Raw genomic sequence first — 26,898 nt, 5'->3', positions numbered from 1 at the left:
TAAAATAAGGTTATTAAAATAAAAAGTAATTATTAAGAAAAAATTTTAAAAAAAAGGACGGATAGAACCCTCGGACAAATGGTGGAAGCAAAGCTATACAGACAAAATCTCACACAGAAGCATACACATACACACAAAAAAAGGAAAAGGAGAAAGAATAATAAATCTTGCTCTCAAGTCCACCTCCTTAATTTGGGATGATTCGTTGTCTATTCATGTATTCCACAGATGCAGGGTACATCAAGTTGATTGTGGAGCTTTAATCCGCTGCTTTTGCGGCTGCTGGGAGGGATTTCCCTTTCTCTTCTTTGTTCTCACAGCTCCCAGGGGCTCAGCTTTGGATTTGGCCCCGCCTGTGCGTGTAGGTCGCTGGAGGGCGTCTGTTCTTTGCTCAGACAGGACGGGGTTAAAGGAGCCGCTGATTCGGAGGCTCTCGCTCACTCCGGCCGGGGGTAGGGAGGGTCACGGAGTGCAGGGCGAGCCTGCAGCGACAGAGGCCAGCGTGACGTTGCACCAGCCTGAGGCGCGCCTTGCGTTCTCCCGGGGGAGTTGTCCCTGGATCCCGGGACCCTGGCAGTGGCGGGCTGCACAGGCTCCCCGGAAGGGGGGTGTGGAGAGTGACCTGTGGTCGCGAACACACAGGCTTCTTGGTGGCGGCAGCAGCAGACTTAGCGTCTCATGACCGTCTCTGGGGTCCGCGCTTTTAGCCGCGGCTCGCGCCCTTCTCTGGAGCTCCTTTAAGCGGCGCTCTTAATCCCCTCTCCTCGCGCACCAGGAAATAAAGAGGGAAGAAAAAGTCTCTTGCCTCTTCGGCAGGTCCAGACTTTCCCCCGGACTCCCTCCCGGCCAGCCGTGGCGCACTAACCCCCTGCAGGCTGTGTTAATGCCGCCAACCCCAGTCCTCTCCCTGCGCTCCGACCGAAGCCCCGCCCGCTCCGGCGGGGGAGCAAACAAGCCTCTCGGGCTGGTGAGTGCCGGTTGGCCCTGATCCTCTGTGCTGGAATCTCTTCGCTTTGCCCTCCGCACCCCTGTTGCTGTGCTCTACTCCACGGCTCCGAAGCTCCCCCTCTCCGCCACCCGCAGTTTCCGCCCGCGAAGGGGCTTCCTAGTGTGTGGACACTTTTCCTCCTTCACAGCTCCCTCCCGCTGGTGCAGGACCCATCCCTATCCTTTTGTCTCTGTTTATTCTTTTTTCTTTTGCCCTACCCAGGTACGTAGGGGGTTTCTTGCCTTTTGGGAGGTCTGAGGTCTTCTGCCAGCGTTCAGTAGGTGTTCTGTAGGAGTTGTTCCACGTGTAGATGTATTTCTGGTGTATCTATGGGGAGGAATGTGATCTCCGCGTCTTACTCTTCCGCCATCTTCCCGGAAGTAAATAAATTTATTTTTAAAAAATCTTTTAAATGCAATTCTGAGCTTCCAAGAAAGTAAGAGATTTTAGAGTGGAAAAAAAAAAAAAACAGAATAAAAGCAGGAACTGCTTTAAAACGTACCCAGGATTTTGTTCTTATCCATGTTTGGTGAAGCCAACAGATCAGGAGATGGTTGCCATTGAAAAGATAGTCTGTTGTTTCAATTTTCTGGAGGTGGGGGCGGTGCATGCTGTACCCTGCAGGGCCACACAGGGAAGCATGAGGGCCAGTCCAGAGGCAGAAGGAGGAAGGGAAGTGTGAGGGCCAGAGCCTTTATTGTGGTTTCTGCAGGAAAGGCAGGGCAAGGCAGTGTAAGCAGGCTTAGGATTGGCTAGTTTGAATAATTCCTGTGGTCTCTGGGGTACGGGGGCTGTCTCACTGTCTCTTGTTGTCTGGAACCTGGCCCTGAGGATGATTAGGGCAGAGGAATATTACTTCCTGGAGTATAAGAGCCAGATAGAGGAGGTGGTTGGACATTGTATGGGCTCTAGATTGGTTGCTTTGTATATGAAAGGTGCTCTGGCAGGTGTGTTGTTTGCTAACTCTAGGAATTAGTATCCCTGACAGGTGCAATTTCTCCCAGGCCAGTATGGCTCCAGATACCACAGCATCAAGATTACAGAAAACAAGAAAATATAGTTAATAACAGGGACCTGGGGAAAAGGAATGCTAAAGCTGGCTTTCACCCCACACTTACTGCTGACCTGGGAAACCTCATCTTCCTCGTGGATGGTTGACAGGCAGTGAGGACAGAAGATGAAGTCCTGGGGCTACTCTAGGGGAGGAGTTTGACTGAACGGCCTTATATAAAGTGGAGGCCCCAAAATTACACCCTCTGCATAAGGATGAACAAAAATAGGAACTTGAAAGGCAGAAGGAGACACCAAGGAAACTTGCCTGTCTTAAACTTGGCATTGGTTAGAGGGGAAAAAGTTTCCCCTAGCATCCATGACCACAAGCTGGCTCTAATACAGTTCAGGGCCTGAGTTCCCACCATCTGTGTGATCCCCAAAACCTCAAGTGGAGGATTTATTTTAAAGTGGCTGCAGGTTGGTAGTTTGCCTAGGAAACTGGCAGGAGTGAAAACAAGCTCTCTCTGGCAGAGAACACCCACAACAGCCCCTCAGCATGAGTTAAACCAAATATGAATCATGATTAAAAAGTACTGAAATATAAAGAAAAAAGCCACCATGGGAGGGTGGGAGGGAGACGCAAGAGGGAGGAGATATGGGGATATATGTATATGTATAGCTGATTCACTTTGTTATAAACCAGAAATGAACACACCACTGTAAAGCAATTATACACCAATAAAGATGTTTAGAAAAAAAGTCACCATGAGTAAGAATTAGCAAAAATAACAACACATTCAGACCCCTAAGGTCATTGATATTGGAATGACTAGAGAATGTAAAATAAGTATATATGAAATGTTTAAAGAAATAAAAGAATGAATTTAAAATGAGCAAGGAACAAGAGACTATTAAAAATAAACAGCAAGTTGAAAGGCCCAGTTAGAATGTTTAGAAATTAAAAGTGTAATGTTTTTAAATTTAAAACTCAATAATGGAGCAAAAAATTTGAAGAGTCACTTCACAAAAGCAAATATATATATAAGAGCAATAAGCACATGCAAAGATGCTCAACGTGCTTCATCAGCAGGGAAATGCAAGTTAAAACCACAGTGAGCTACAATTTCACAAGCGCTAGACTGACGAAAGTAAAAAGACTGACGATACCAGGTGTGAAAGATGTGGGACAACTGGAACTCTCATACATGGCAGGTAGGAGTGTAAAAAGACTAAAAATATATTGCTGTGTATAAATTATACTTCAGTAATTTATGCATAAGTTATGAATTTACTTAATTACATAGTTATCAAAAACAGAAAAAGTAAGTTTACTAAATATAGTTTAAACCATGCAATATAGTGCTATATATTGCTTAGGGACGTATGTATATGTAGTAAAAGTATTTTTCCTTTTTTTTTTCTGTGAGTTGAGTGAGAAACCCCAAATAAAGGGTCTGGCTACTTCAGGGATGAAAAAGGAATTAAGTCAGGTCAGGGGACTCAGGGGACATTTGTCGGTAGTGTTTAATTTATGAAGTTGGGCACACACGTGCTCATTGTATTATTTTTTAATACAATTAAAAAAATGTAATTATTTTTATTTAGTTAAAATCTTCTTAATTTAAAAAGTAAAAAAAGGAATAAAATGTAAAATATGCTCATTGTAAAAAAATGAAGGTCAAACAATATGGAAAGTTACAAATTGAATAGTAAGATGTATAAGGGTATACATCTTTCCACATATTTTGTTTCATTATATCTTTTGTTATACTTACTTGTATGTCTTAAGTATTTCAATAATTAATTTAAAAGTAAATAAAAGTCATCTTGTGCAACCTCTCAGCTAACTCCTTGAGGTGGAAGATCTCTCCCTGGTAACTTCCTGTTTACACTCAATCGGAGATTAGGTCCGGCAAGAGCCACCTTGGGTTATGACAATGACATTTCTTTCATTTCCACCCCATAATGTCTCCCTAGGCTACCAACCTGGCTCCTGCGGACGCCAACGGCAAAGCAGACCCCTATGTGGTGGTGAGCGTTGGCTGGGAGTGGCTGGACACCAAAGAGTGCTACATCCTCAAGTAGCTGAACCCCATCTTTGGAGAGTGAGGCTGGGCCCTGGGCTTGGGAATGGAGAGCAACTTTGCCATCCCGCCCTGTGGCTGTCACTCAGGCAGCTGATGTGGTGTGGGGGAATGGACAGAAGCTGTTGAGTCCCCTCACACCCCTACCCTTCACAAGACCACCTCCTAGGGTGTGGAGGTGTTCTCATCACGCTCTCTCCTGGCCAGGGCCCTAGAGCTCAGCATCTCTCTCCCTGCTGAGCCAGAGTTGACCGTGGCTGTGTTTGATCATGACCTCGTGGGTTCTGATGACCTCATCAGAGAGACCCACATTGATCTGGAAAACCGATTCTATAGCCACCACAGGGCGAACTGTGGGCTGGCGTCCCAGTATGACGTGTGAGTCCAACAGGGCCCTCAGGAGTCATTCTAAGTCTGACCAAAGACATTCAAGTTCGCATCCCACCTGTCTGTCCAGATCCTTCGATTTCATAGAAGGGGACTCCCCTGCGACCAAGACATTGTAGCTTAATGGTCAAGAAATGGGCCTGGGAGTTGGGATCCTGTAACTAATAAGTCACTTGGCTTTCCTGAGCTTCAGTTTCCTCATTTGAAAGACGGGTAATATCAGTATCTCCTTCATAGGAGCACCTGCCATGCATATTTGATTTTCACCGTTACCGTAAGCGAGGGCTAACCTGTCCCGCAGAGGAGTTACAAACCTGGATCCCAAGTCCTCAAGGGCACCCATCCCTGCCCCTGTGCCCAAGTATGTTCATATGCTGGATCCAACTGAGGCACATTCCTTTTCTGCCACAGGGATGGCTACAGTGCCTGGCGTGACGCATTTCAGCCTTCGCAGATCCTGGCGGTGCTGTGCCTACCCTGTGGCCTCCCCCCCCGAATACCGAGCCGGGGCTGTCAAGGTGGGCAGCAAACTCTTTCTGACACCGCCAGAGACCCTGCCCCCAGGGACCAGCCCCTCTCCACTGCACAGTCCAGAGGGAGCAAGATGGAAGAACAAGGTACGGGGGGACCCTGGTGCCCAGCCTAGTGTGCCCCACAAAGAGCCCGCCTCCCTCTGCAAGCAGAGGAGCTGAGTTTTGGCTGAGTAAGGACGATAGTGGAGAGAAAATGGTCTTTGTTGGTGAGTGTGAGATCTCCAGGGAGCCCTAGCGAACCCCTCAGAGCCATAGCTAATTGGGGACACAGGGGTCCCATACAACGTAAAATATGGATGCAGAATTTAGCTCATGCTTCATATATGGCCAGAGGTCTGTTCTCTAAACAAGGTCTGCACAGAGGCCACAAAGCCTCCAACCCCACTGTCCCCCTGACTGCTGGCTTTTCACTGGCAGAAGTTGTTAGAGCTTTCTGTGCATTGTGGACTTGCCCTCCCAGCCCGTGGGTTTGTCCGATGCAGCAGCTGCCTCAGCCTAGAGCGTCTACTGAGGGCAGGGGGAGGAAGGGAGGAGAGTTGGGAACTGTGCGGAACCCAAGCTCACACACCTCTTGTTCCAGGTAGTGGGGACTCCGAGGTGGCAAGTGAGGTCCCTGAGGAGCCCCAGGCATTGCTGGTGCTGCGGCGCTGGCAGGAGATGCCTGGGCTTGGGATCCAGCTGGTACCTGAGCACGTAGAAACACGGCCCCTCTACCATCGCCGCAGCCCAGGGCTGCTGCAGTTGAAGGAGGGCTCAGCACCCAACCCCAGAACCCCAGGACTCCCACCTGGTCCTGGACCTGGGACCCCAGGACGCCCTTTCTCCAAGACCTCCACCTGGGCACTGCCACTTTGGACTTTGGCTCCTGATCCTGGTGCCCAGCATCCCCACTCCAGTATTGGACTTCCATCCTGGACCCCATACCCACATCCTGGACTCTGGTTCTGAAGGATCCCCACCCCTGGGCCACCAAGGCTCAGACCTGGCACTCCCAACCTGACCTCTACCCCAGATTCCTAGGATCTGGACCTGGGAGCACTAGATCTTACTTTTGATCTCAGCCTTCCACTTCTGGGGCCTCATCTCTGAACCCTCAGGCTAATGTCAACCCTGGAATTCCCAGTTCAGACTCCACCTTCATCCTCATACCCCAGGATCTGCCCTCTTGACCCCAGCTCTTCTCTCCACCTGGGGTAAGGCACAACCTCTGGCCACAGGGCCGTTAGGGGGGTGGGACCCAGCAAGACCCTTTAGCCTCTTCCTGTGCCCCCAGGGATCCCTTCATGTGTGGATTGACATCTTCCCCGGAGATGTGCCTGCCCCACCTCCAGTTGACATAAAGCGTCGGCAGCCAATCAGGTAAGAGAGAGTCCTGGTCCATCCTCCCATGGGGTGGGCACACCTTGGACAGCCCACATCTTGGACAAAGGCTCTCTGAAAACCTGTGCAAGGGCCCCCATGAAGCAGGCAGAGCTGATCCAGGCTTCAGATAGGTGAGCCGTTAAATTCCCTTTTTTTTCATAAGCCATTGTGAGTTGGGTGTCTGTCACTTGCAACTAAAACAGTCCAAATACCAGTTAACCCCCTTTTGACCTGAGCTACTCTGAGTGGAGGGTGTGTGCACTTCAGATGTCAGCAATCTGTCACTTTCTACCTCTGGGCTCTGCTTTCCTTGGTGTCACTCTCATGGAGACATGCAGTCTGGGGTCCAAGTGGCTTTTAACAGTGGAGGCTTACATCTTACCAACCGGACTACTTGAGCAGGAAAAAAACCCACGTCTTTCCCAGTTAGAGCAAAAGTCTCGAGCTGACTCTCATTGTACCAGCTTGGGTCAAATGCTGATTCCTGAACCAACCTTTGTGATCAGGGAGCTGTAATGCATTGACTGGCCAGTCCTGGGTGATGTCGTAGGTGATACACCAACCTCTGGAGCCAGAGAGGGGTTGGTCCGCCCCACCAGGATAACACAGACTGACAGTAGTAGGGGTGGAGTGGGAGTCACCAACAGAAAATCAGAGTGCTGTCAACAAGAGAGGGGAAATTGATACGGGGCAAAAGAAAACAATAGATATCCAGGAAACCTCATGACAGACAAGGACAGGGCTATTTGGGGTAGGATCAAGAATGTCACAGCCCTTCCTTCTGTCCCTCAGGGGCTGTGTGCTGTCATCCCCACTTGGTGTCTCTCTGCAGACTGTCTCTCTCTGCTTGCACAGCACTTTGGCTTGTGGTGGCTCCAGCTCTGCATCTGATGCTTTTTGAGTCAACCTTTCAGGGTCTTGATTCCAAATTTATGGGTGGGAGAAGCCCATTGGCCCAGCTTGGGTCAGCAGACCATTCCTGGTGCCATCTGGGGGGGTGGGGGTGGTTGGTGATACCTGGGGCTGTCCCTTCAAGGGACCACAGACATCCTGATCACCTGGCTGGGCACACATCAGGTGCTCAATGCATGTCAGTGGCCCTGGCCCAGGTCCTTCCTGCAGCCCCTCCCAGGACCCCTCTCGAGAGTCTGAAAACCCTCCCCCAGTACATCCCTCAGCTATGAGCTCAGAGTCATCATCTGGAACACGGAGGATGTAGTTCCGGATGATGCAAACCCACTCACTGGAGAGATGTCGAGTGACATCTACGTGAAAAGGTAGGCCTACAGGCCTAGTGGGCACATGGCTGTGCACTGAGGTGAGATTTCAAACAGGGGCTTGGGCCCTGGGCTGAGCCAGAGCTCTGTCCCCTAAGCCCTCGATGGTGCCCGGAGCTAGGTGGAGGGACCAGTCTGGTGGTGAGTGGAGGGGCAGGCTAGGTGAGGAGCCGGTTTCTGGGCTCCGTCCAGCATGGATGCCCATCCCCTCCGCCTGCACCTTTCCCCTGGCTCCAGCTGGGCGAAGGGGCTGGAGCAAGACAAGCAGGAGACAGACGTTCACTTCAACTCTCTGACAGGGGAGGGAACTTCAACGGCGCTTCGTGTTCCGCTTTGACTACCTGCCCACCGAGCGAGAGGTGAACGTCCGTTGCTGGCCTGGACCCTTCACCCTGGAGGAAGCTGAGTTCCGGCAGCTGTCTGTGCTGGTCCTGCAGGTCTGGGACTATGACTGCATCTCTGCCAACGAACGACTTCCTTGCTACTGCTTAGCTGCCGTCCTACCTCAACCCCTGGCCCCGATTTCTGCCCTCATTGCCCTGTCCCCTCTCTCCTGGGTTCCCTACTCTAACCCAATCCTCAATCCTGGATTTCAGATTCTAGGTCTGCTTTCTGGCCTAATTACTGAACTTATTCAGCTCTGAGCACCAAAACCTCCATTTCCACCCAAATCTCCCACTCAGTCCTCTAATTTGACCTGAGCTCGGGTTACACTGGACTCTTGACTCCATGGCCTTTAGTCCCTGCTTTGGCGGTCTGGTCCCATCCTTGGGCCCTGTATCATCAGGGTCTGACAACCTGCTGACATTTGGGCTGTGGTGTGTGGTCCATAGCTGGGGCCTGACTGCCACATTCTAACTTTGGATGCCCCTCCCCCAAGATGCACTTTCTACCTCTGGGCTCGGCTTTCCTTGATGTCACTCTCAGGGAGGCAGGTTGGTTCAGATAGACCTTGAGCTCCTGCCTAACTCAGAGAGCTCTGGACCTGCAGGATCCTTGGAGCTGCAGCTACCGGACATGGTGCGAGGGGCCTGGGGCCCCGAGCTCTGCTCCGTGTGGCTGGTCTGGGACGGGGCCGGGCCAAGGCGTAATCTGTTTCGCTGCCGCTGCTTGCGGGGCTGGTGGCCTGTAGTGAAGCTGCGGGTGCCGGAGGCTCAGGCTGGCAAGAAGAAGAGGAAGAAGAGGAGGAAGGGCCGGCCAGAAGACTTAAGAGTTCTCGGACTCAGGAGGCAACGACTACATCCTCACAGTGGGTGCGGCCAGGGCAGGAACCGGGCCAGGCAGGGGCCAGGCCTGAGCCGGCCTAAGAACTTGGCTTCCGTCGCCCCTTTTCCAGGGGAAGGTGGAGGCTGAGTTTGAGCTGCTGACTGTGGAGGAGGCTGAGAAACGTCCAATGGGAAAGAGGCACAAGGAGCCAGAGCCCTCGGAGAAGCCCATGGGTACGGGCGGTGCGGTACAGGAGGCGGGGCCAGAGCCTGGGGGAGGGGGCAGGGGGCAGCCGGGGGGCTTCCTCATCATTCCGACACCACCTGCTTTCCCGCAGCTGCCCCGAAACCTCCTTCAACTGGTTTGTGAACCCGCTGAAGACCTCCGTCGTCTTTGTCTGGCGCCGCTGCTGGCACATCCTGCTGCTGCTGGCGGCGCTGATCACTGTTTTCCTCCTCCTCGTCTCCTACACCAGGCCTGGCCTGATCAGCCAGGTCACCGTCCACCCCCTCCACCGCCCCTGACTGACCTTGGACACTCATCCCGTAATGCCAGCTCCTCAACTCCTGCTCCTGGTGTCCTTCCCACCAACAGGAACCATCCTGGTGTTCCCTGCTTTCTCTGTGTAAACCTTATGAGGTATCCACCCTGTCCCCTGAACACATGCTGCAGATAATAAATGACACTAGGGGCAGAGAACAGATGTGTTCTTGGGTGGCCTCGGGCGCATGAATGCACAGAATGGGAGGCTGCCCACGTGGCCCTGCTGCCGGGAAGAACAGGGCCCCGTGGCGGGTCACAGCCGAGGAGCCCTGCCACCGAGGTGTCAGGCCCTCGAGCAGCCCACCTGCTGCGCCTGCTCTTGCCAGCGACTGGGTCCCTCTCACCCCGTCTGCTGTGGCTTCTGCTGCTCCATGGCAGCTAAGCCCTTTATGTGCTCCGTGAACCTGTACCGACCCTGAGAGGAGGCAGATCACTTAGGACACTTGACTGCAAGTGACAGAAATCCTAACCCAAGCTGGCTTAAGCAAAAAGGGAATTTATTGGCTTACGCAGCTGTTAATTCCCAGGAATTGGTTGGCTTCAGGTGCTGTTTGTCTCAGGGTTCAAACAATGTCACCAGGACTGGTTCTCTGCCTGAGCTTGGCGCTGTAGTCCTCAGGGGAAGTTCATTTGCAGACAGGGTCTCTCCTCGGAAGTGCAGGACGGCTGCAGCAACCCCACGTCTCCCCATACTCATGTCCGGAAGGAAAGAAAGCTTTCCTAGGCCTGACAGATGCTAGCTTGCTCTGGGTCACTGGGGTGGGGGTGTGGGATGGGATATGCTGATTGGGGCCCTCCCCTGGGGCTTAGGGTGGGAGATCAGCCCTCTTCCCAAATCACACAAGCTGACAGTGGGCAGGGAGGTTCCCAGAGGAAACCCAGGATACCGTTAACAAGGGGGAATGGTTCCCAGGTGACCAAAAAAACAAGGCTCACTACAGCTGACAATATCACCTGCAATTCATAAATGAGACAAGGGCCCACCAATAATACGTCCAAGGTCACAGCTCGTAAGTGGCTACATCAGAGCTGGGTCTCATGTCCGGCTGCCTCCAGAAGTTTTGCTGTCATTGCCCTACTCTGCTTTCTGTCCTCCGCTTCTCCCCCCACTACTGTCTTACACTGAAACTCCCTGAGAAATGACTGGCTGAACTGACCAGCTACTAATGTCCCTGGTTGCCTGGGCTGTGCACTGGTGAGGTCTCAGGGCTGGTTCCCCACACATCTTAAGGGCTGTAATGGGAAGGCCTGACTAGGTCCAGAGCCAGTGTCTGATGCTAGCCCTGCTTCAGAATGGCCACTGCTACCTTCCCTCCCCGTTTTTCAGTTCTGTGTCCACCCAGGAAATTGCAAAGGACCTGGCTGTACCCTTCTGGGCACCAGGAGCCAGCAGGCACTTGGCATGTCGCAGGGTCAGTGAGCAGGAGGGGATCAGGTGACCGAGCCCAGGGTGGCAGGAAGGGGCCCCAGCTTTAGCCACCACTGAGGTGGCAATCCCCAGCCTGCAGCCAGGGCCTATTACCAGTGGGGTCGGAAACTCACAAGGCTGGGGGCCAGGATGACTCCAGGGAGCTCATCCTGGACAGGTCCATCTAAGCCCTGGGGCTGAACCCAAAAGGCCTGAAGGCCACGGTGGGAGGGACTGATGATGGGGCTGTGGAGTGAACATCAGTCGGGTTTGAATCAAGTCCTATTAAGCAGGGACGTCCACGTGGGGCTCCCAGGGGCACCTGGCTCTGCAAAGTCAGTCCTGACAGCCTTTGATAAGTGGCTGTGATGAGGGTTGTTCCCACGCTCCAGCCAGACCCAAGAACCACACAGAGACCAGTGAGTACTATCACAATCGATAGATTTACCAACCTGGGGCCGCGACTGACTCTGCAGAGGGGGTGTGCGGAGTAAGAGGCTGGGAAAATGACCACAAGGCCAAAGGAAAACAAGGACTTGTTGCGGGGGAAGGGACGGACAACTATGTTGTCTTCCCTAGATCAATTTTCTTCTGGATGGCTCGAGCTGAGTGGTAGATGAGAGAGTCGATGAGTCCGGCCACTGGGGAGAGAGACGAGGGCTGGCACTGGCCCAGGTGGGCTCTTGGCTTGCCCTCCGGGCCTTGTCACCTGACTGGCCAGGCCAGCATCCCCCACCTTGGCCCTTGAAGTGCCCCTCCTCCCTCAACCAAAACCTAGTGGGGGGAGTCAAGCTTTACACTCCCCACCAAGCCCTGAACCCGACAGACACCCTCAAGCTTCTAACCTGTGAACATGCCTCCGATGATAGCGCACACGCCTGTCAGGAAGTGTGTGAAGGACCTGGCAGAGGGGCGGGGGAGGGTCAGCAGGCACCCCGCTCCCTGCCGGCCCAGGCCCCCCCCTTTCCCCGCCCTCACCTGTGCTTCTCCGTCAGCTTCACCATCATGGGCGAGAGCTCGTACAGCACGAAGACGCCAGGAAGCCCCTGATCGCCCATCAGCCCATTGGCGACCTTCTCATGTCTGGTCACAGAGAACTGATTTGTCCTCAGCACCTGGGATGGGAGGGGAGCCTGGGCCAGGGCTGGGTCTATGACCTGGCTCCCAACCCTGCCACCCCACCCCTGCTCCTACCCCTGGTGTTGCAGTGCCTTGACTGTGTGGAGGAGAAAACGAGGCCCCACGTTGGAAACAAACACTGCAAGGCCTGGGGACCACCTAGATGCCCTCTCCCAGCCTGACCATCCCAGCTTCCCCTCCAGTCACCAGCTCTTTACAGTTTCTCAATCCCAGCTACGTTTGGTGGACCCTCTCAATGGGGGTCCAGGGGCGAGAAGCAACTCTCCAAGGCTGTACCACAAGCTCCTGGCGAGGCTGGGCCTGACTTCCTCTCTGCTCAGTCCCTTGCATTCTACCAGTCTGCGGAGATGCTGCTCCACAGGCCACAGCAGAGACGGGAGGAAGGGGCACGAGAGGGTTGACCTTGCTAGCTCCTGGCTCAGGGCAGATAACGGGGGACAGTGAGGCAGACAGAGAGTGGACACGGGAGGAGTGGATGGAGGTACTTTGGGCAAGTAGGTAAAGCACTTTGAAATCTGACAGCCTGGGGCCTGAGCTCTGGCTGTGAGGGCAAATCACCTACCCTCTCTGAGCCTCACCTTGTCACCCATCATATGGGGATAAGAGCAGGACTCCGCTTCCCAGCTTGAAGGAACTCAGGTGCCTGGCACCAAGAGGGTGCCCGGATGTCTGAGCTCCCTCAGACTCACCTCCCCATCTACCTTCATGTACACCGTGGGCACCACCTTCACAAAGTACTGGAACATCATGGAGGCTGCAGGGAGAAGAGGGCACTGAGCGTGGGTGCAGGCAGGGCTTGGGTAGCTGGGGGCTACCTCCCAGGCTGGTACCTTGGGGTGCAGTGACGTTGGTGTGGTCCAGGGGGTTCACAATGCCCGGGTAGTCCTCCCCGAATGACAGGTGCTGGATGTAGTGGGTCATGTTGATCTGCAAGAAACACCATCTCCTGGGTCTTGGAGCACTTGAGGCCCCAAAAGGCCCCTCCCTCTCTAAGGCTCTTCAGACAGGAGCAGACAGGGGCACCTGGGTCTGGGGAGTGGGTGTGTGGAGATGGGCCAAGGGCTGGGCCCTGCCTAGGAGAACCTGCTTGAGACAGGCACCCCCACCCCACCTAGGAAGTCCTTCCTCAGGGTCTGGGGGCTTCTGGGGCTCCAGAGTTTGAGGCTCTGGCTGCACCCACCCATTAGCCAAGCACAGACTGGACATGGGCCCTGTGTGGCAGGTGCTGGCTTTGCCTGGAGGCGCCCCAGATCTCCCAGCTCCGGCGCCTGTCCTGCTCCTGTCTAGATCAAACAGCCATTAGAGGGATCTTTTAAAAAAGTGCAAATCTGATTATGTCATAACCCTGCTTAAGGTAAGACAACAGCCTCCCAACTGCTTGGGAGAAAGTCCAGACCCCCCGGCCGGCCTGCCAACCCTCCAGCCTCATCCTCATCCAACCACATGGCCCTGTTGTTCCTTAGAAGTGCCCCAATCCTCCTGACCTCACCCCAAGGCTCCCTCTTCCCGGATGCTCTTGTCCAAGCCCATCCCCTGTCTCCAGCCCACGCGGATCTCAGTTCAAAAGTCACTGCCAGTACCCTCGGACCGCACCCCCTGTCAGAACATGGTTTATTTTTCTAAATCTGCTCCCCACCCCAGGATGTCTCTACAGAGAACGAAGGCAGCAGCATGCTTCCCTCTCCACCCGCCCTCCATGGTTTCTACCTGGTACGTACATTGTCGAGGCCAAAGCTCTGCAGGTCATGGACTAGGAGAGAAGGGGGAAGATGTCAGCAGACGGAGCAGGCTCCCCACACCCTCGCCTGGGCCTCCTCACTCCACCCTCTGGACTGTGACCCACCTGGCTCATCCTCTACCCCTCATTCACTCACCAGTCTGGCCCTGCTTGAGGGCAGCCAGAGGGCCTGCCACAGGCCTGTGTGAGAGTCCATGCCCTCCACAGGCCCCAGTTCCTCCCTAACATACACAGGGAGCCCTTCACGGGCATCACTCCAGGCCTTTGTTCCCACCAAGGCCCTGCCTGCATCTCAGGAAAGAAAACCCACTGACTCAGGTTTAACGAGAGCCGATGGCCAATCACTGAACCCCAGAGTGAGGTGGGACCTGAGAATGTGGTCCAAGCTCTCTCCCTGCCTCCTCTGCCCTCACCCTCAACCCACCAAAGGAAATCCCACAGGCAACCTGCACCCTCTGTTCCAGAACAAGCTCTTCCTGCCCTCTAACCCTGATCCCTCCCTGCTACAAGGAACCCCACCTAAAAGATACATCCCACTGCTGTTTATAGTCACCGGGCAGCCATCCCGCCCATCCACACCTCCGCCCATCCTGGGAGGGCAGGCTGCCCCAGAAATGGGGGCTTGGCCTCCCTGGGAGGGCAGGGCCACTTACTCTCCACAGCATGTACTGCAGCATGGGGGAGGGAAGAAGAGAGAAGGAAGGAAGAGAAAAAAGATTCAGAGCTTCACAACAAGAACTACGAGAATTACAGACCAAGATATGTGGTAGAAGGGAAGACTGGATATTCCTGCCTCAGCAGCAGGGTCAGGACTCAGCTAACAAGCCTCCTCCTGGTCCCCTCCCCAAAGGAGCCCTTCCCTGGCCAGAGAAGAGGGCAAGGGGGCTTGGGGGCAGAAGTATGGTGGCCTAGGAAGAACAAAAGACCTAGAGCCCAGAGTCACTTTCCTAGCTGTGTGACCTTGGGCAAATCACTTGTCCTCTCTGAGCCTTGGTGTTCCCCTCTGCACACGGCTGTCCTGAGGACCAGGCAGGATCTAAGATGGGAAAGTACTTGGTAAACTTTACAATCTTCCCCTTTTCTTCCCCAATCAACATAACGTCAGAAACTAGCTCCCAGGCCTTCAATTCAGCCTCTGGCCTCGGGCAACTGTAGTTCTGTGTTTCGAACATCCTTCTAGGATATGGAGTGCCTTTTGCCCTGGGCTCCCTGACTATGACAACAGCCCAGAAAGAGAAGCAGAGATGCACCACCTGCAGGCCCTGCGCCCACAGCTGCACGCTGATCGTCTTCCTAATCCCAGTAAGACCACCCTTCCCCGGCCCCCTCCGGATCCACCTGCCTGCTCCTCTCCAACACTCAGCCTCTCCCCGACTGCCTTAAAGACCAGCAGGGCCATCTCCATCAGGCTTGTTACTCCTGTTGTCCTTCGTCACCGGGCAGCTCAGGACTGCCAGGTCATCTCTCATCCCCTGGACTCTTGTCACCATGTAGCTCTGTACATCCTCTTAGTATAATCCCGACTCCCATCCCTCCCAGACCCTTCCACGTGCCCTGTTACTCATCAGCAAAACCTCGACATCTTCAACCTCCAAACCTTCCCTCCACCTTGTGCTCTGGCGGCAGTCCAGCTCTCCCTTGAACGCACTATCTCCCTTGCAGACCTCAAGCAGTGACTATTTCTCTCCCACACCCGTCCTCCTCCTTGGCCTTAAGAGAGGTCCTCCTTGCTCCTTAATGCCATTTTCAGATCACTGTCCCTTGATCTTCTCTAAAAGTCTCCAGGTCTGCAGCTCCTGGAACACTATACCACCTCCCATCCCCATCTGTTTGCTGGAGATCCACAAAGAACTGCCGGTCAGTCCTCCCATGCCAGTTCTCAAGAGTTGTAGCCACTGTCACGCTCTCCCATACGATGGTCCTGTCACAATTCCTGGTGATTTCAGCTGCCAACCTACCCAAACCTGTGTAGATGTGCCCTTCCTCCTGTTGCCAAGTTCGGGCTTTCTACACTTCTAAGGCACTACATTCTGTCTTCCTTTTCCTTCTCAAGGATTTCACTCCAGTAAATGTCTCTCTCATCTCCAGAGCATCGCTTCTGCTCTCTTCAGGAGGTAACTTCCGACAGCGTATTAACACACTGCTACATCATACATCTTACAAAACCCCCCATGACTCCACATTTCCCTCCAGCCACAGCCCACTTTCTCCCTTCCCTTTAGAACAAACCCCACAAGCGCTGCCTCTGCTCACTGGCTCCACTCCTCTCCCATTCCCTCCTGAACCACTCAGTGGTGCTTCCTGGCACTTCACCCGAACTGCTCTGTTAAGGTCACAATGACCACTGCCACGTTATACACCCAATGGTCGTTGTACTTGATGTCCAGAAGCATCTGATACGGTTCTGGAAACACTTTCATCCCTTGGCTTTCAGGATGTCTGGTTCACGCTCTCATCTCCTCGGTGTTTCTTAGCAGTCTCCTCTGCTGCTTCCTCCTGATGCCCTGTCCTCTAATGCTGGGGCCTGGCGCTTAGGCTCCTGAGCTCTCCTGTTCTCCATCTACCCTCACCTCCACCCAGAGGTGATTTATTCAGTCCCATGGTTTTAATACACTGATGACTCCAACATTTGTATCTCTAGGCCAGACCTCTCCCCTAAACTCCAAACTTGAATGGCCAACTTCTTACTTGACATCTGAGGTGTCTAAAAGGACACCCACATCCCACTGGTCCGAACATGTTGAAAGTGGCTTTATGCCCCCCACTCCAACCATCTAAACCTGTTCCTCTGAGTCATCCCCCATCACTAAATGGTAACTTCATCCTTCTCGCTACTCAAGTAGAAAACTTCGGTGTCATCTTGACTCCTCTTTCCCTCATCTTCGCATCCATCAGCAGCTCCACCTTCAAAATACCCGCAGTCACTTCTCACCACATCTACCACCACTCCGGCCCCGCCCCCATCACCTGGTGCCTGAACCGATTGCCGTTAACAGCCTCCTGATCGGCCTCTCTGCCTCTGTCCTCCTCCGCCACACCCCCCACCCGGGCCCGCCGTTTTCTCCACAGAGCAGAGGGCTGCCTGTCTTTTCAAAATTAAGTCAGATCACGTGCCTCTTCTTCAGAGCCCCACGACAGCCTTCCATCTCATGCAAAGCAGCAGCCCGAGTCCCTGCAGTGCCCTCCTGGGCCCTGTTACCTCCCTCATCTTACTGCTAACCACGCAGCTCGGCTAACTGTGCTCCGGCCACCCTCACTTCCTCACTGTGCGCTGAGTTCACCAAGCACATTCCTGCCTTAGGGATTTGCACTTGCTATTCTCTCTGTTTGAAACACCTCACCCCCGTCATCCACATGGCCGGTCCCTTCACTTTCTTCAGGTCTTCACTCAAATGTCATCCATCAGAATCTTCCCCTGACCACCCGATATGGAATGGTACACACCGTCTCACCCAACCTCTCGGCCCCATCATCCTTATCCTGCCTTTTTTGGGTTTGAGTTACCTAATAGCATCTGATATACATTTTACATACTTATTTATTGTCTGTTTCTTTACTAGAATGTTCTGAGGGCAGGGACTTTTTTTTCATTAAAAAAAATGTTTTTTGGCTGCATTGGGTCTTCGTTGCTGCGTGTGGGCTTTCTCTAGTTGTGGCGAGCGGGGGCTACTCTTCATTGTGGTGCACAGGCTTCTCATTGCGGTGGCTTCTCCTGTTGCGCAGCACGGGCTCTAGGCACACAGGCTTCAGTAGTTGTGGCTCCCGGGCTCTAGAGCGCAGGCTCAGTATTTGTGGCGCACGGGCTTAGTTGCTCCGCGGCATGTGGGATCTTCCTGGACCAGGGATCGAACCTGTGTCGCCTGCATTGGCAGGTGGCTTCTTAACCACTGTGCCACCAGGGAAGTCCCAGGGACTTTGTTTTGATCACTGCTGTATCCTTAGCACCTAGACTAGCACATGGCGCACAACAGGTGATTACTAAATATCTAGTGAATGTACGAATGAATAAATGAATGAGAATAAATCTCATTTATTCATCCTTGTGAACAACCCTGTAAGGTAGGCACTATTTCAGGCCCATTTTATAGAAGAAGAAATTGAGTAGGGCTCAATACGTACTAAATACGACACAGCGTGGGAGAGGCAGAACCTGGGTTCCAAACCAGCTCTGTTTCCCCCAAAGCCTCACACACAGGTCATCTGATACTGGGGGCTACCATTTAAATAAATACCTACCACAAGCCAGGCTCTGTGCTATCATCTTTAACCTGCCCAAACAGCATAGGAGATGAGTACTATCATCCCCACTTTAAAAAGGAGGAAACTGAAGCTCAAAAAGTTAAGGAAATTTCTCAAAGTTTCAGACAGCGTGTAAGGTCTAAAACTGAAATCTGAAGCCAGGCAGTCTGGCTCCTCAGCCTGTGCTCTTAGCTGTTTACCAAACTGCTGTCCTGGTTTCAGGGTCTGCTCTGGGCCAAAGACAATAGAGCAGGAGGCAGCCGAAGGGGCACTCAAACTCGCCAGGTGTCCAGGGGCTAAAGCTCCCAGCTGATGTCGGGTCACTTACCGTGCACGTGGGACTGCTGGAAGCTCTTCCCGGGGGCAAAGTGGAAGTTTCCCGCCACCTGTAGGGGAGATGCCCTCTCATTCTCCAGCCGTTTCCTCCCTTCCCTTTGTCCCCTTGATTCACAGTGGAGTGGGGCTAACCCACAGCCCAGCTGGCCCTGTCCTGCCTCGGCTCCTCCTGTACCTTGTTGACTTCCAAGAAGCCGTACACCTGGCAGCCTTCATTCTTCTGCTCCTGCATCTTCTGGCTGAAGCCCTCTCGCCGGCACTGCTCAATAGTGTCTGGGTTCTTGAAGGCCCAGCCTCGACGGCGATATGCCTCCCGCACATCCTCACAGGAGTTACAGCACCTGTAGGGGAGGAGGTGCAGGGGGAGAATGTCAAAGAGGCACAGAAACAGTGCCGGCACCTTGGGAAATAAAGCAGTTCTGCCCACTAATGAAGCCTCTGCCAGCCTCAGCCCTGACCATCCAGTGTTCTCAAAGTATGTTTCCTCAGTGGCAGCAGGACTGTTAAAAATACATATTCCCATTTTCTTTGGGGTGATGAAAACTTTTAGATCAGATTGTGGTGATGGCTGCACAATGCTATGAATGTAGTTAATACCACTGGATTGCACATATGAAAATGCTTAAAATGGTAAATTTTATGTCATATATATTTTACCTAAAAAATTTTTTTAAAAATACATATTCCCAGGCCCTGCCCTAGACCTGGTGAATCAGCCTCTCACGGGTCAGGGCCTGAGACACAAACCAGCAGTTACTATATATGGAAGGCTTAATTAATAACCTGGGCTGGGCCTGCCATCTCACTGCTTTACATACATATTCCTTATGTGACTCTTGTGAGAAAGGTGCCATTATGGTCCCCCTTCACAAGAGAGGGTTACGTAGCTTGGCCCAAGGACCCATGGGTAGAACCCAGGCAGCTGGACTCCAGAGACTACCTCTGAACCAGAGCAAGGACCACTTCAACTTCGTCCCCAGCTCTGCAGCCCCCAGGTAGGGCCTGGCCACAGAGCCTCAGTCGCCTGCACCAGGATCAGAGACCAAGGCATGCAGCCTGTCCCGTCCGGTCTAAATTCTTGGTCTAAACCACAGACTCCAACAAAGGCTGAGGATGACTGACAAAAAGCACCTGATGGGGGCCCAGCTCCCCACCCCCCACCCCGACCCCCGACCCTGGCTCACTTGATGTCTTCCGTCTCGGCACCATAGCAGCTCTCACAGCGATTAGGGTCCAGGGAATCAGGGTCAAACACCTTCATCTCAACTTTCCCGAGCTCTAAGGGGAGGGCAGAGGCAGGGGCATCAGCTGGGGGCAGGCACAGTGAAATCTATACCCCTAACCCTTGCATGGGCCCTTTGGGTTAATAAACATTATAACAGCTAATATTTACATCATGTATACTATGTGTCAGGCACTAAGCATTTCTACACATACATTATTTCTTTTAATAACGGTAATAGTAATAAAACAATAACAGTGAATACTAAATATTAGCTGAGTACAGGTCGCTGTACTTTACATATATTGTCTCTTTTCAACCCCACAATGACTGTGAAGGTGGAGGTTATTATCGCCACAGTACTTGAGAAGGTGCTGAGGCTCAGAGATGAAAAGTGATTTCACCCAATGCAACACAGTAAGTGGCAGATTTCAGCTCTAAATCCAAAGTGTAAGCCCTTAACTATGGTGCTTGTCCTCAGACTGCTCTCTCTGCGCCTGGCTCCCTGCCTTTAACTACCTCAACATAACTGGTGATTTCAATATTCAATACCCTGATCTCCTGTCCTCCAATAATCTTTCTATTTTTATCATCCAACCTCAGCCACGCATTTCCATACTGTTATTACCAGTTACCACAAACCTTCCAAAATTCAATTTCAAGTATCCCAATCTTCAATCTTATCCTCATTTTCCCACATCACTCTCTCTGGTACCCAGAATCTACCAATTCTTTGACACCACTGACACTATCACCCCTTCACATCGTCACTTCCCTCCGTGTTTAAATTTTATGGTCCGAATGAGGAATGAACAGTCTCTTCAATAAATGGTGCCAGGAAAACTGGATATTCACATGTAAAAGATTGAAATTATACCCCTCTTTTATACCACTCACAAAAATTAACTCAAAATGGATTAAAGAATTATATGTAAGACTTGATACCATAAAACTCCTAGAAGAAAACATAGGGAAAGAACTCCTTGATACTGGTCTTGGCAATGGTTTTTTGGACATGACACCAAAAGCACAGGCAACAAAAGTAAAAATAAGTGCAACTACATCAAAGTAAATAGCTTCTGCACAGCAAAGAAACAATTAACAAAATGAAAAGACAACCTATGGAATGGGAGAAATATCTGCAAATGATATATCTGATAAGGGGTTAATATCTAAAACGTGTAAGGAACTCATATAACTCAATAGCAAAAAAATAAATTTATTCAATTAAAAATGGGCAAAGGACTTGGAATAGACATTTTTCAAAAGAAGACATACAGGTGGTCAACAGGAAAAGGTGCTTAACAACACTAACCATCAGAGAAATGCAAATGAAAACCATAAGATATCACCTCACACCTGTTAGAATACCTATTATTAGAAAAAACAAAAATGAAGTATTGATGAGAAAGTGGAGAAAAGGGAACCCTTGTGCACCGTTGGTGGGAGTGTAAATTGGTACAGCCATTATGGAAAACAATATGGAAGCTCCTCAAAAAATTAAAAATAGAACTACCATTTGTTCCAGCACTCCCATTTCTGGGTATAGATACAAAAAAAGAAAAGAAATCAGTATCTTGAAGAGATATCTGTATTCCCATGTTTATTGCAGCATTATTCACAACAACCAAGACAAAAAACAACCTAAGTGTCCCTCAGCAGATGAATGGATAAGGAAAATGTGGTTTGTCTCTGTGTGTGTGTGTGTGTGTGTGTGTGTGTGTATGGTGTGTATATATATATATGGTATGTATATATATAATGAATTTACATATATCATATATATTAGAATATTTTATATATATCATATACATATATTGGAATATTATTCAGCCATTAAAAAGAAGGAAATCCTACCGTTTGCAACAACATGGATAAACCTTGTGGCCATTATATTAAGGGAAATAAGTCAGATAGAGAAAGACAAATACTGTATGATCTCATTTATATGTAGAATCTAAAAAAAACCAAATTTATAGAAACAGAGAGTAGACAGGTGGCTGCCAGGGGCTGGGGGGTAGGGGAAATGGGGAAATGTTGGTCAAAGGGTACAGACTTTCACTTGTAAGATGAATAAGTTCTAGGGATCTAATGTACAGCATGGTGACTATAGTTGACAACATTGTACTGTATACTTGAAAGTTGCTGAGAGTACATCTTTTTTTTTTTTTTTTTTTTTTTTTGCGGTACGTGGGCCTCTCCCGCTGCGGAGCAGAGGCTCCGGACGCGCAGGCTCAGCGGCCATGGCTCATGGGCCCAGCCGCTCCGCGGCATGTGGGATCTTCCCAGACCGGGGCACGAACCCATGTCCCCTGCATCAGCAGGCGGACTCTCAACCACTGCACCACCAGGGAAGCCCCTGAGAGTACATCTTAAACGTTCTCACCACATACACAAAAAAGGTAACTGTGAGGTAATGGATGTGTTAGGGAACCCTATTGTGGTAATCATCTTATAACAAATATGTATGTTAAATCATCATGTTGTATACCATAAACTTACACGATGGTATATTTCAATTATATCTCTACAAGGCTGGAAAATAAATTCTCTGGTCCACTGCTGCAATTATTCTCTTGCACATAATCACAAGTCATTTGTTCCTCTCTCCCTTTGTCGTACAAGTCTAGCAAAACTCAAATCCTAGTTGAGTTCAACTCCCTGTGCCTACTTCTTTCCTGTGCCTCCCTTAAGACTGCCTGGCAATCCTACTTCCTTTCAATAATCAGTTCACTATCCCATTCCCCACGATGATTCATTTCTATCTTTCCCCCTTTCCTTGGGCTTCCAAAATCCCTTCCCCTTTCTCCACTCTTAGCTAATGACTTTGCTTTCAATTTCCACTAAAGAAAGAGAAGCAACAGAACCTCACTTAATCTCAACACCAAACCTACCAACCCACATGCACTCTCTTCCAGCCTCCACCCTACTTCTCCGCTCTGTCTCACAGCAAGACTCCTGGAAGGGTCATCTATACTTGATGTCTCCACTTCCTTTTCTACTCTTTGGTTAGATTTTCATCCCCAACAGTATCAAAACTAATCCTTTCAGTCTCCAGTGACCTCCATGTTGCCAACTGCAATGGTCAGAACAGCCCAACCAAGTCACTCCCGAATTCCTGACCCATAGAAACTGAAAAAAAAATGTTTGTTGTGTTAAGTCACTAACTTTGGGGGTTACTTGTTATGCAGTAGTGGATATATATTCCCCCACCTCTCCCACCCAAACACACAAATCCTCTTCCTCCTTTCTGGTCATCAAGTCATTCATTTCCTCAGACCAAAGCCTTGGAATCAACCTTGACCCCACACCCAATCCTACAGCCAATTCTATTGGTTTTACTGGTGTTCAACATATATTTGTTGAACAAATAAATGATAAAGCTCACCAAAAGAGGAATCCCTAAGGTGTGAAAAATCATAGCTTTCAGGAAGGTTTTGTTATGGAGGAAAACTGACTTAATGGAGGCATTGGGAGGACACCCAGAGAGAAGAAAGGAAGCTAAAAGTGAACAGACACTCTGTACTAGGCATTGTACACATATTACTTCATTTGATCCTACAATTCCACGTGGTGGGTACAACTGTTTATCACCACTTAATAGCTGAGGTCACAGACGGCAAGAGACGAAGCTACATCCGAACGCAGGCAATCTAACCCAAGAACAAACTCAACCTTAAGCCATCCTTCATTCCAAGAGGGAAGAGCATTCAGGGCTGAAGTCAGTCTACGGGACAGGGAAGCAACACCCAGAGAAGCGTGGGTCCACCTAGAGGAGTTCTGCCAAGGCAACAGCACATAGGACCCATCCTCAAACTTCTGTTACTCAGACCACAACAGGTAGGGATTGGGGACCTCTGAGAATGACAGCCCTGAAGAGTACTCTTCTCAATACTAGGCTAGAAAACTGGATTTCAGCCCACTCTGATTCTTAATAGCTGGGGGACCCTAGGCAAGCCACTTGACTTCTCTGGGTCTTAGATGTTTCATTTGTCAGTGGGCCGGTCACAGCCCACTTGCCAGAAGGTAGTGCTTGGGCTTGTCCAGCTCTGGGATTTGAGATCTGGTCTCTTCCCCCCAGTTACCATGACGTTCCGCCTCTGAGCTCACGGGAAAGCCATCCTTATCTAGCCGTTTTTTGAACAGGTTGTGTTCCACATCCAGCTGCTGCTCCCCAGCCACATCCATGGCATCAATGCTCAGATCTAGAAGCAGGAAATCAGGGTAAGGTACTGGGAACCTAAGGGCAAGGGAATCTGGGTTTTGGAAGGTAATGGGGATGCTGGGCTTGTCTTGGGGCAGCAGTGGATTAGGGGAAGGAGGTTGTCCTGGAGTCCTGTCCAGAACCTAAGGCTGGAGGTGTGAACCTGGAAGCCCACCTGAGAACCCTGGGACTTGCAACTCCCACCTATGGTGAGGTACTCACAGGCACACGGCATGTGTGGAAAAAGCACATTGATGTTGATCTTCAGTTTATCTCCCCGTGACTTGTCCACGTAGAGTTCAGGATGCACCTGGGGCAGGACGACCTCAGTAAGATTTGGCCCCAAGCCTCTTTTTCCCCATTCCCATCCCTTAAAGCACCTACCTCTAGAACGTCAAGCCCCGCCCACGTACTAGGCCCCGCCCCTTACCTCAGTGGTGAGGTAATACTGCAGCTCGGACAGGAACAGTAGCAGCATGAGAAGGCCACTGACAATGGTCACTGCGGGCAGGGAGCGAGGGTCAGGAGGGCCTCTGTTCCTCTTCCTCAGCCCCTGGCAGGCCGGGCAGGTTCCAGGCGCCCCAGCCAACCTCTAGGACACCCCACTCCCCGCCACCCCGACCCCGCCACGGCCTACCCGTGGCGCCCCCGCAGGTCTTGACCCGGAAGTCCTCCAGAGTCTTGGGGTAGGCATCGAACTGCTTCAGCTTCCCCAGCGCCTCCATGGGGAACAGCCGGAAAGAGGACGCCAACCCGCCCGCCCGCCCCTGCAGCCACCCGCCCGCCCCTGCAGCCGCCCGCTTCCGGCCGAGCTTGAGCCACGCCCCCTCTCCGCACGCAGGCGCAGCAATGCGTACGCTCGGCCCCACCCTTCGCCCTTGTTCTCGCTCAGGCCGCCCCGCCCATCCGTGCTGTCGGCACTACTGTCCGGCGGCTAAAGAGGGCTCCAACGGTAAGGGAGCGAGGGAAGGCGGGGTGGGGGGTAGGTCTTCTGCGGAACAGGGTCCCCGGAGGAGGACTCCGCCGGGTAGACACAGTAATAGCAGCATTCGCTTGCCTTGCGCCAGGAACTGCGCCTCGAGTTTCACATGAGACTCTTGGAACTTGGAAGCTCCTAGAACAGTGGTTTTCAGTCTCCCCAAGCGGCAGCCCCATTATCACCTGGAATTGGTTAGAAATGCAAGTTATCGTGCCCTGACACAAACCTGATGAATCAGAAACTCTAGGAATGGCTCCTAGGTGATTCCCTGCAGTTACAGCTTGAGAATCATCTCTGTAAAGTAGGTGTGACTTTTTTTTTTTTTTTTTTTTTGCGGTACGCGGGCCTCTCACTGGCCTCTCACTGTTGTGGTCTCTCCCGTTGCGGAGCACAGGCTCCGGACGCGCAGGCCCAGCGGCCATGGCTTACGGGCCCAGCCGCTCCGCGGCATGTGGGATCTTCCCGGACCGGGGCACGAACCCGTGTCCCCTGCATCGGCAGGCGGACTCTCAACCACTGCGCCACCAGGGAAGCCCAGGTGTGACTTTTATATCCATTTTCTGAAGGAGAAACTGTGGCCTGGAGAAGCTAAGTAACTTGCCCTAGATCACAGGAATTAATGGCAGGGCCTGATTCCAACCCATTTCTTCTGGACCTGAAAGTACTGTAGGAGCCAGGGCCTCTGGGGTTGATTTTACCGAAACAGCCTGAGCACGGTAAAATGGCCTGAACTGTCCCATGACCATATTGTACTTGCCTTATAATCATTGTCAAAATATTGGGTTGGCCAAAAAGTTTTTGGCCAACTCAATAGCTAGGGGTGGGGGTCTTCTTTGGGTATTGGATATTGATGCCTACATAGAGAGGAGATGACAGCCAGATGAGGCCTCAATAAAAAGATGGAGTCGCGACAGAGCTAGACCCATAGGAAAAGGTTAGTCTGGAAAAAAATTATCCACTTGTATAGGAAGAAAAAGAGAAGGCTTGAGAGTGTCTCAACCTGTGTCCTGGATAGGAACACAAGAGCACAGAAAAATTAAACATTGCTGTGACATCATAATCACAGGCCTGTCCTCACATTTGAGGTTTGGATTTATATTCTCTGCTTAGTCTGAAAGCTCCAAAGCAGAGAAATTAGCATAAAATTGAGGGTACCTGGCAGGTGCAAACATGAAACTGCTCTGAGGGAACACACACAATTTAAGCCACATAGCATTCTCAAGGATAAAACCCTGCTAAAAATGAGCACCTGATCTAACATTACAAACATATGAGGACACAATCCAGCATGATCAAGATTCACAGACAATATCAGCATGATTAGATGCTTATCAACTTGAGATCATAGAACTTTCAGATAAAAACTATAAAGCAGTAAGTTTATAATGATTAAAGATATTTAAGAAACAATAAAAATGTAAAGAAGAAGGAATACTTGAAAATAAATTTAAATGTAAAATAATTTCTAGAAATGAAAAATATAGTAATTTAAGTTCAAAAATCAGTGAGTTAAGCCGCCAATTAGACAAAATTAAAGAGAGAAATATGGAACTGAAAGAGTTGGAAAAATTACCCAGCATGTAGTATAGAAAAATAAGATCCTAGATATAAAAGTTTCAGAATGAAGAAATCCAACATATGACTAATAGGAGTTCTAGTAGGAGCAAGTAGTGAGAATGAGGGAGAGGCAATATTGGAAAGATATGACTGAGAATTAGCCAGAATTGATGAAAGGCATGAGTTTTCATATTCAAGAAGCCTGAATCTATTCAAACGGAACAAATAAGCATATATTCACACCTAGACACCAGAACACGAAAAACAGAGAAAATGTTAAGATCTGAAAAACAATGGATAGTGGCTACGTGAATGTCATTATATTCATTATATAATGAATATAATGTCATATTCATAACTCTAGTGCTGTTAATTATATTGTTCACTACAGTGTCCTTGAAATATTTTATAATAATAGAAGAGAAAAATTAACAGTGGTTTGAGAGCATATTGGTTAAGGGATGGGGCTTCCAGAATGACTGAGAAGCCCAGCAAATCCTCTCTTTAAAAAAACAATGATGGGGGCTTCCCTGGTGGCGCAGTGGTTGAGAATCTGCCTGCCAATGCAGGGGACACGGGTTCAAGCCCTGGTCTGGGAAGATCCCACATGCTGCAGAGCAACTGGGCCCGTGAGCCACAGTTACTGAGCCTGCACGTCTGGAGCCTGTGCTCCGCAACAAGAGAGGCCGCGATAGTGAGAGG

General features: G+C 50.9%; 1 protein-coding gene and 1 pseudogene across 2 annotated transcripts; one reads left to right on the top strand and one right to left on the bottom strand.

The window, feature by feature from the left end:
- Positions 1-9,354, top strand: part of LOC136135411 (fer-1-like protein 4) — a 47,959-nt pseudogene extending 38,605 nt beyond the window's left edge.
- A 1,851-nt stretch (positions 9,355-11,205) lies between these two features.
- Positions 11,206-24,467, bottom strand: ERGIC3 (ERGIC and golgi 3). Of its 2 annotated transcripts, XM_065893689.1 has the most exons (14): positions 24,298-24,396; positions 24,091-24,161; positions 23,883-23,970; positions 23,542-23,661; positions 19,419-19,512; positions 18,410-18,575; positions 18,227-18,284; positions 14,313-14,327; positions 13,640-13,671; positions 12,752-12,848; positions 12,611-12,675; positions 11,760-11,896; positions 11,627-11,682; positions 11,343-11,422 (listed from the first exon to the last, which is right to left on the bottom strand). In XM_065893689.1, the coding sequence occupies exons 1-14, from the start codon at positions 24,383-24,385 to the stop codon at positions 11,343-11,345; spliced, it is 1,167 nt and encodes a 388-aa protein (XP_065749761.1). In that variant the 5' UTR covers positions 24,386-24,396. The 2 variants fall into 2 exon arrangements, with proteins under 2 accessions (XP_065749762.1, XP_065749761.1); XM_065893690.1 differs by lacking the exon at positions 14,313-14,327 and having other exon boundaries at positions 11,206-11,422; positions 24,298-24,467.
- Positions 24,468-26,898: the final 2,431 nt, after the last annotated feature.

This window comes from Phocoena phocoena, chromosome 15 (assembly GCF_963924675.1).
Source record: "Phocoena phocoena chromosome 15, mPhoPho1.1, whole genome shotgun sequence".
Lineage (NCBI taxonomy): Eukaryota > Metazoa > Chordata > Mammalia > Artiodactyla > Phocoenidae > Phocoena > Phocoena phocoena.
The sequence above is the reverse complement of the archived record's forward strand: the minus strand, read 5'-3'. Positions and strand labels throughout refer to the sequence as shown.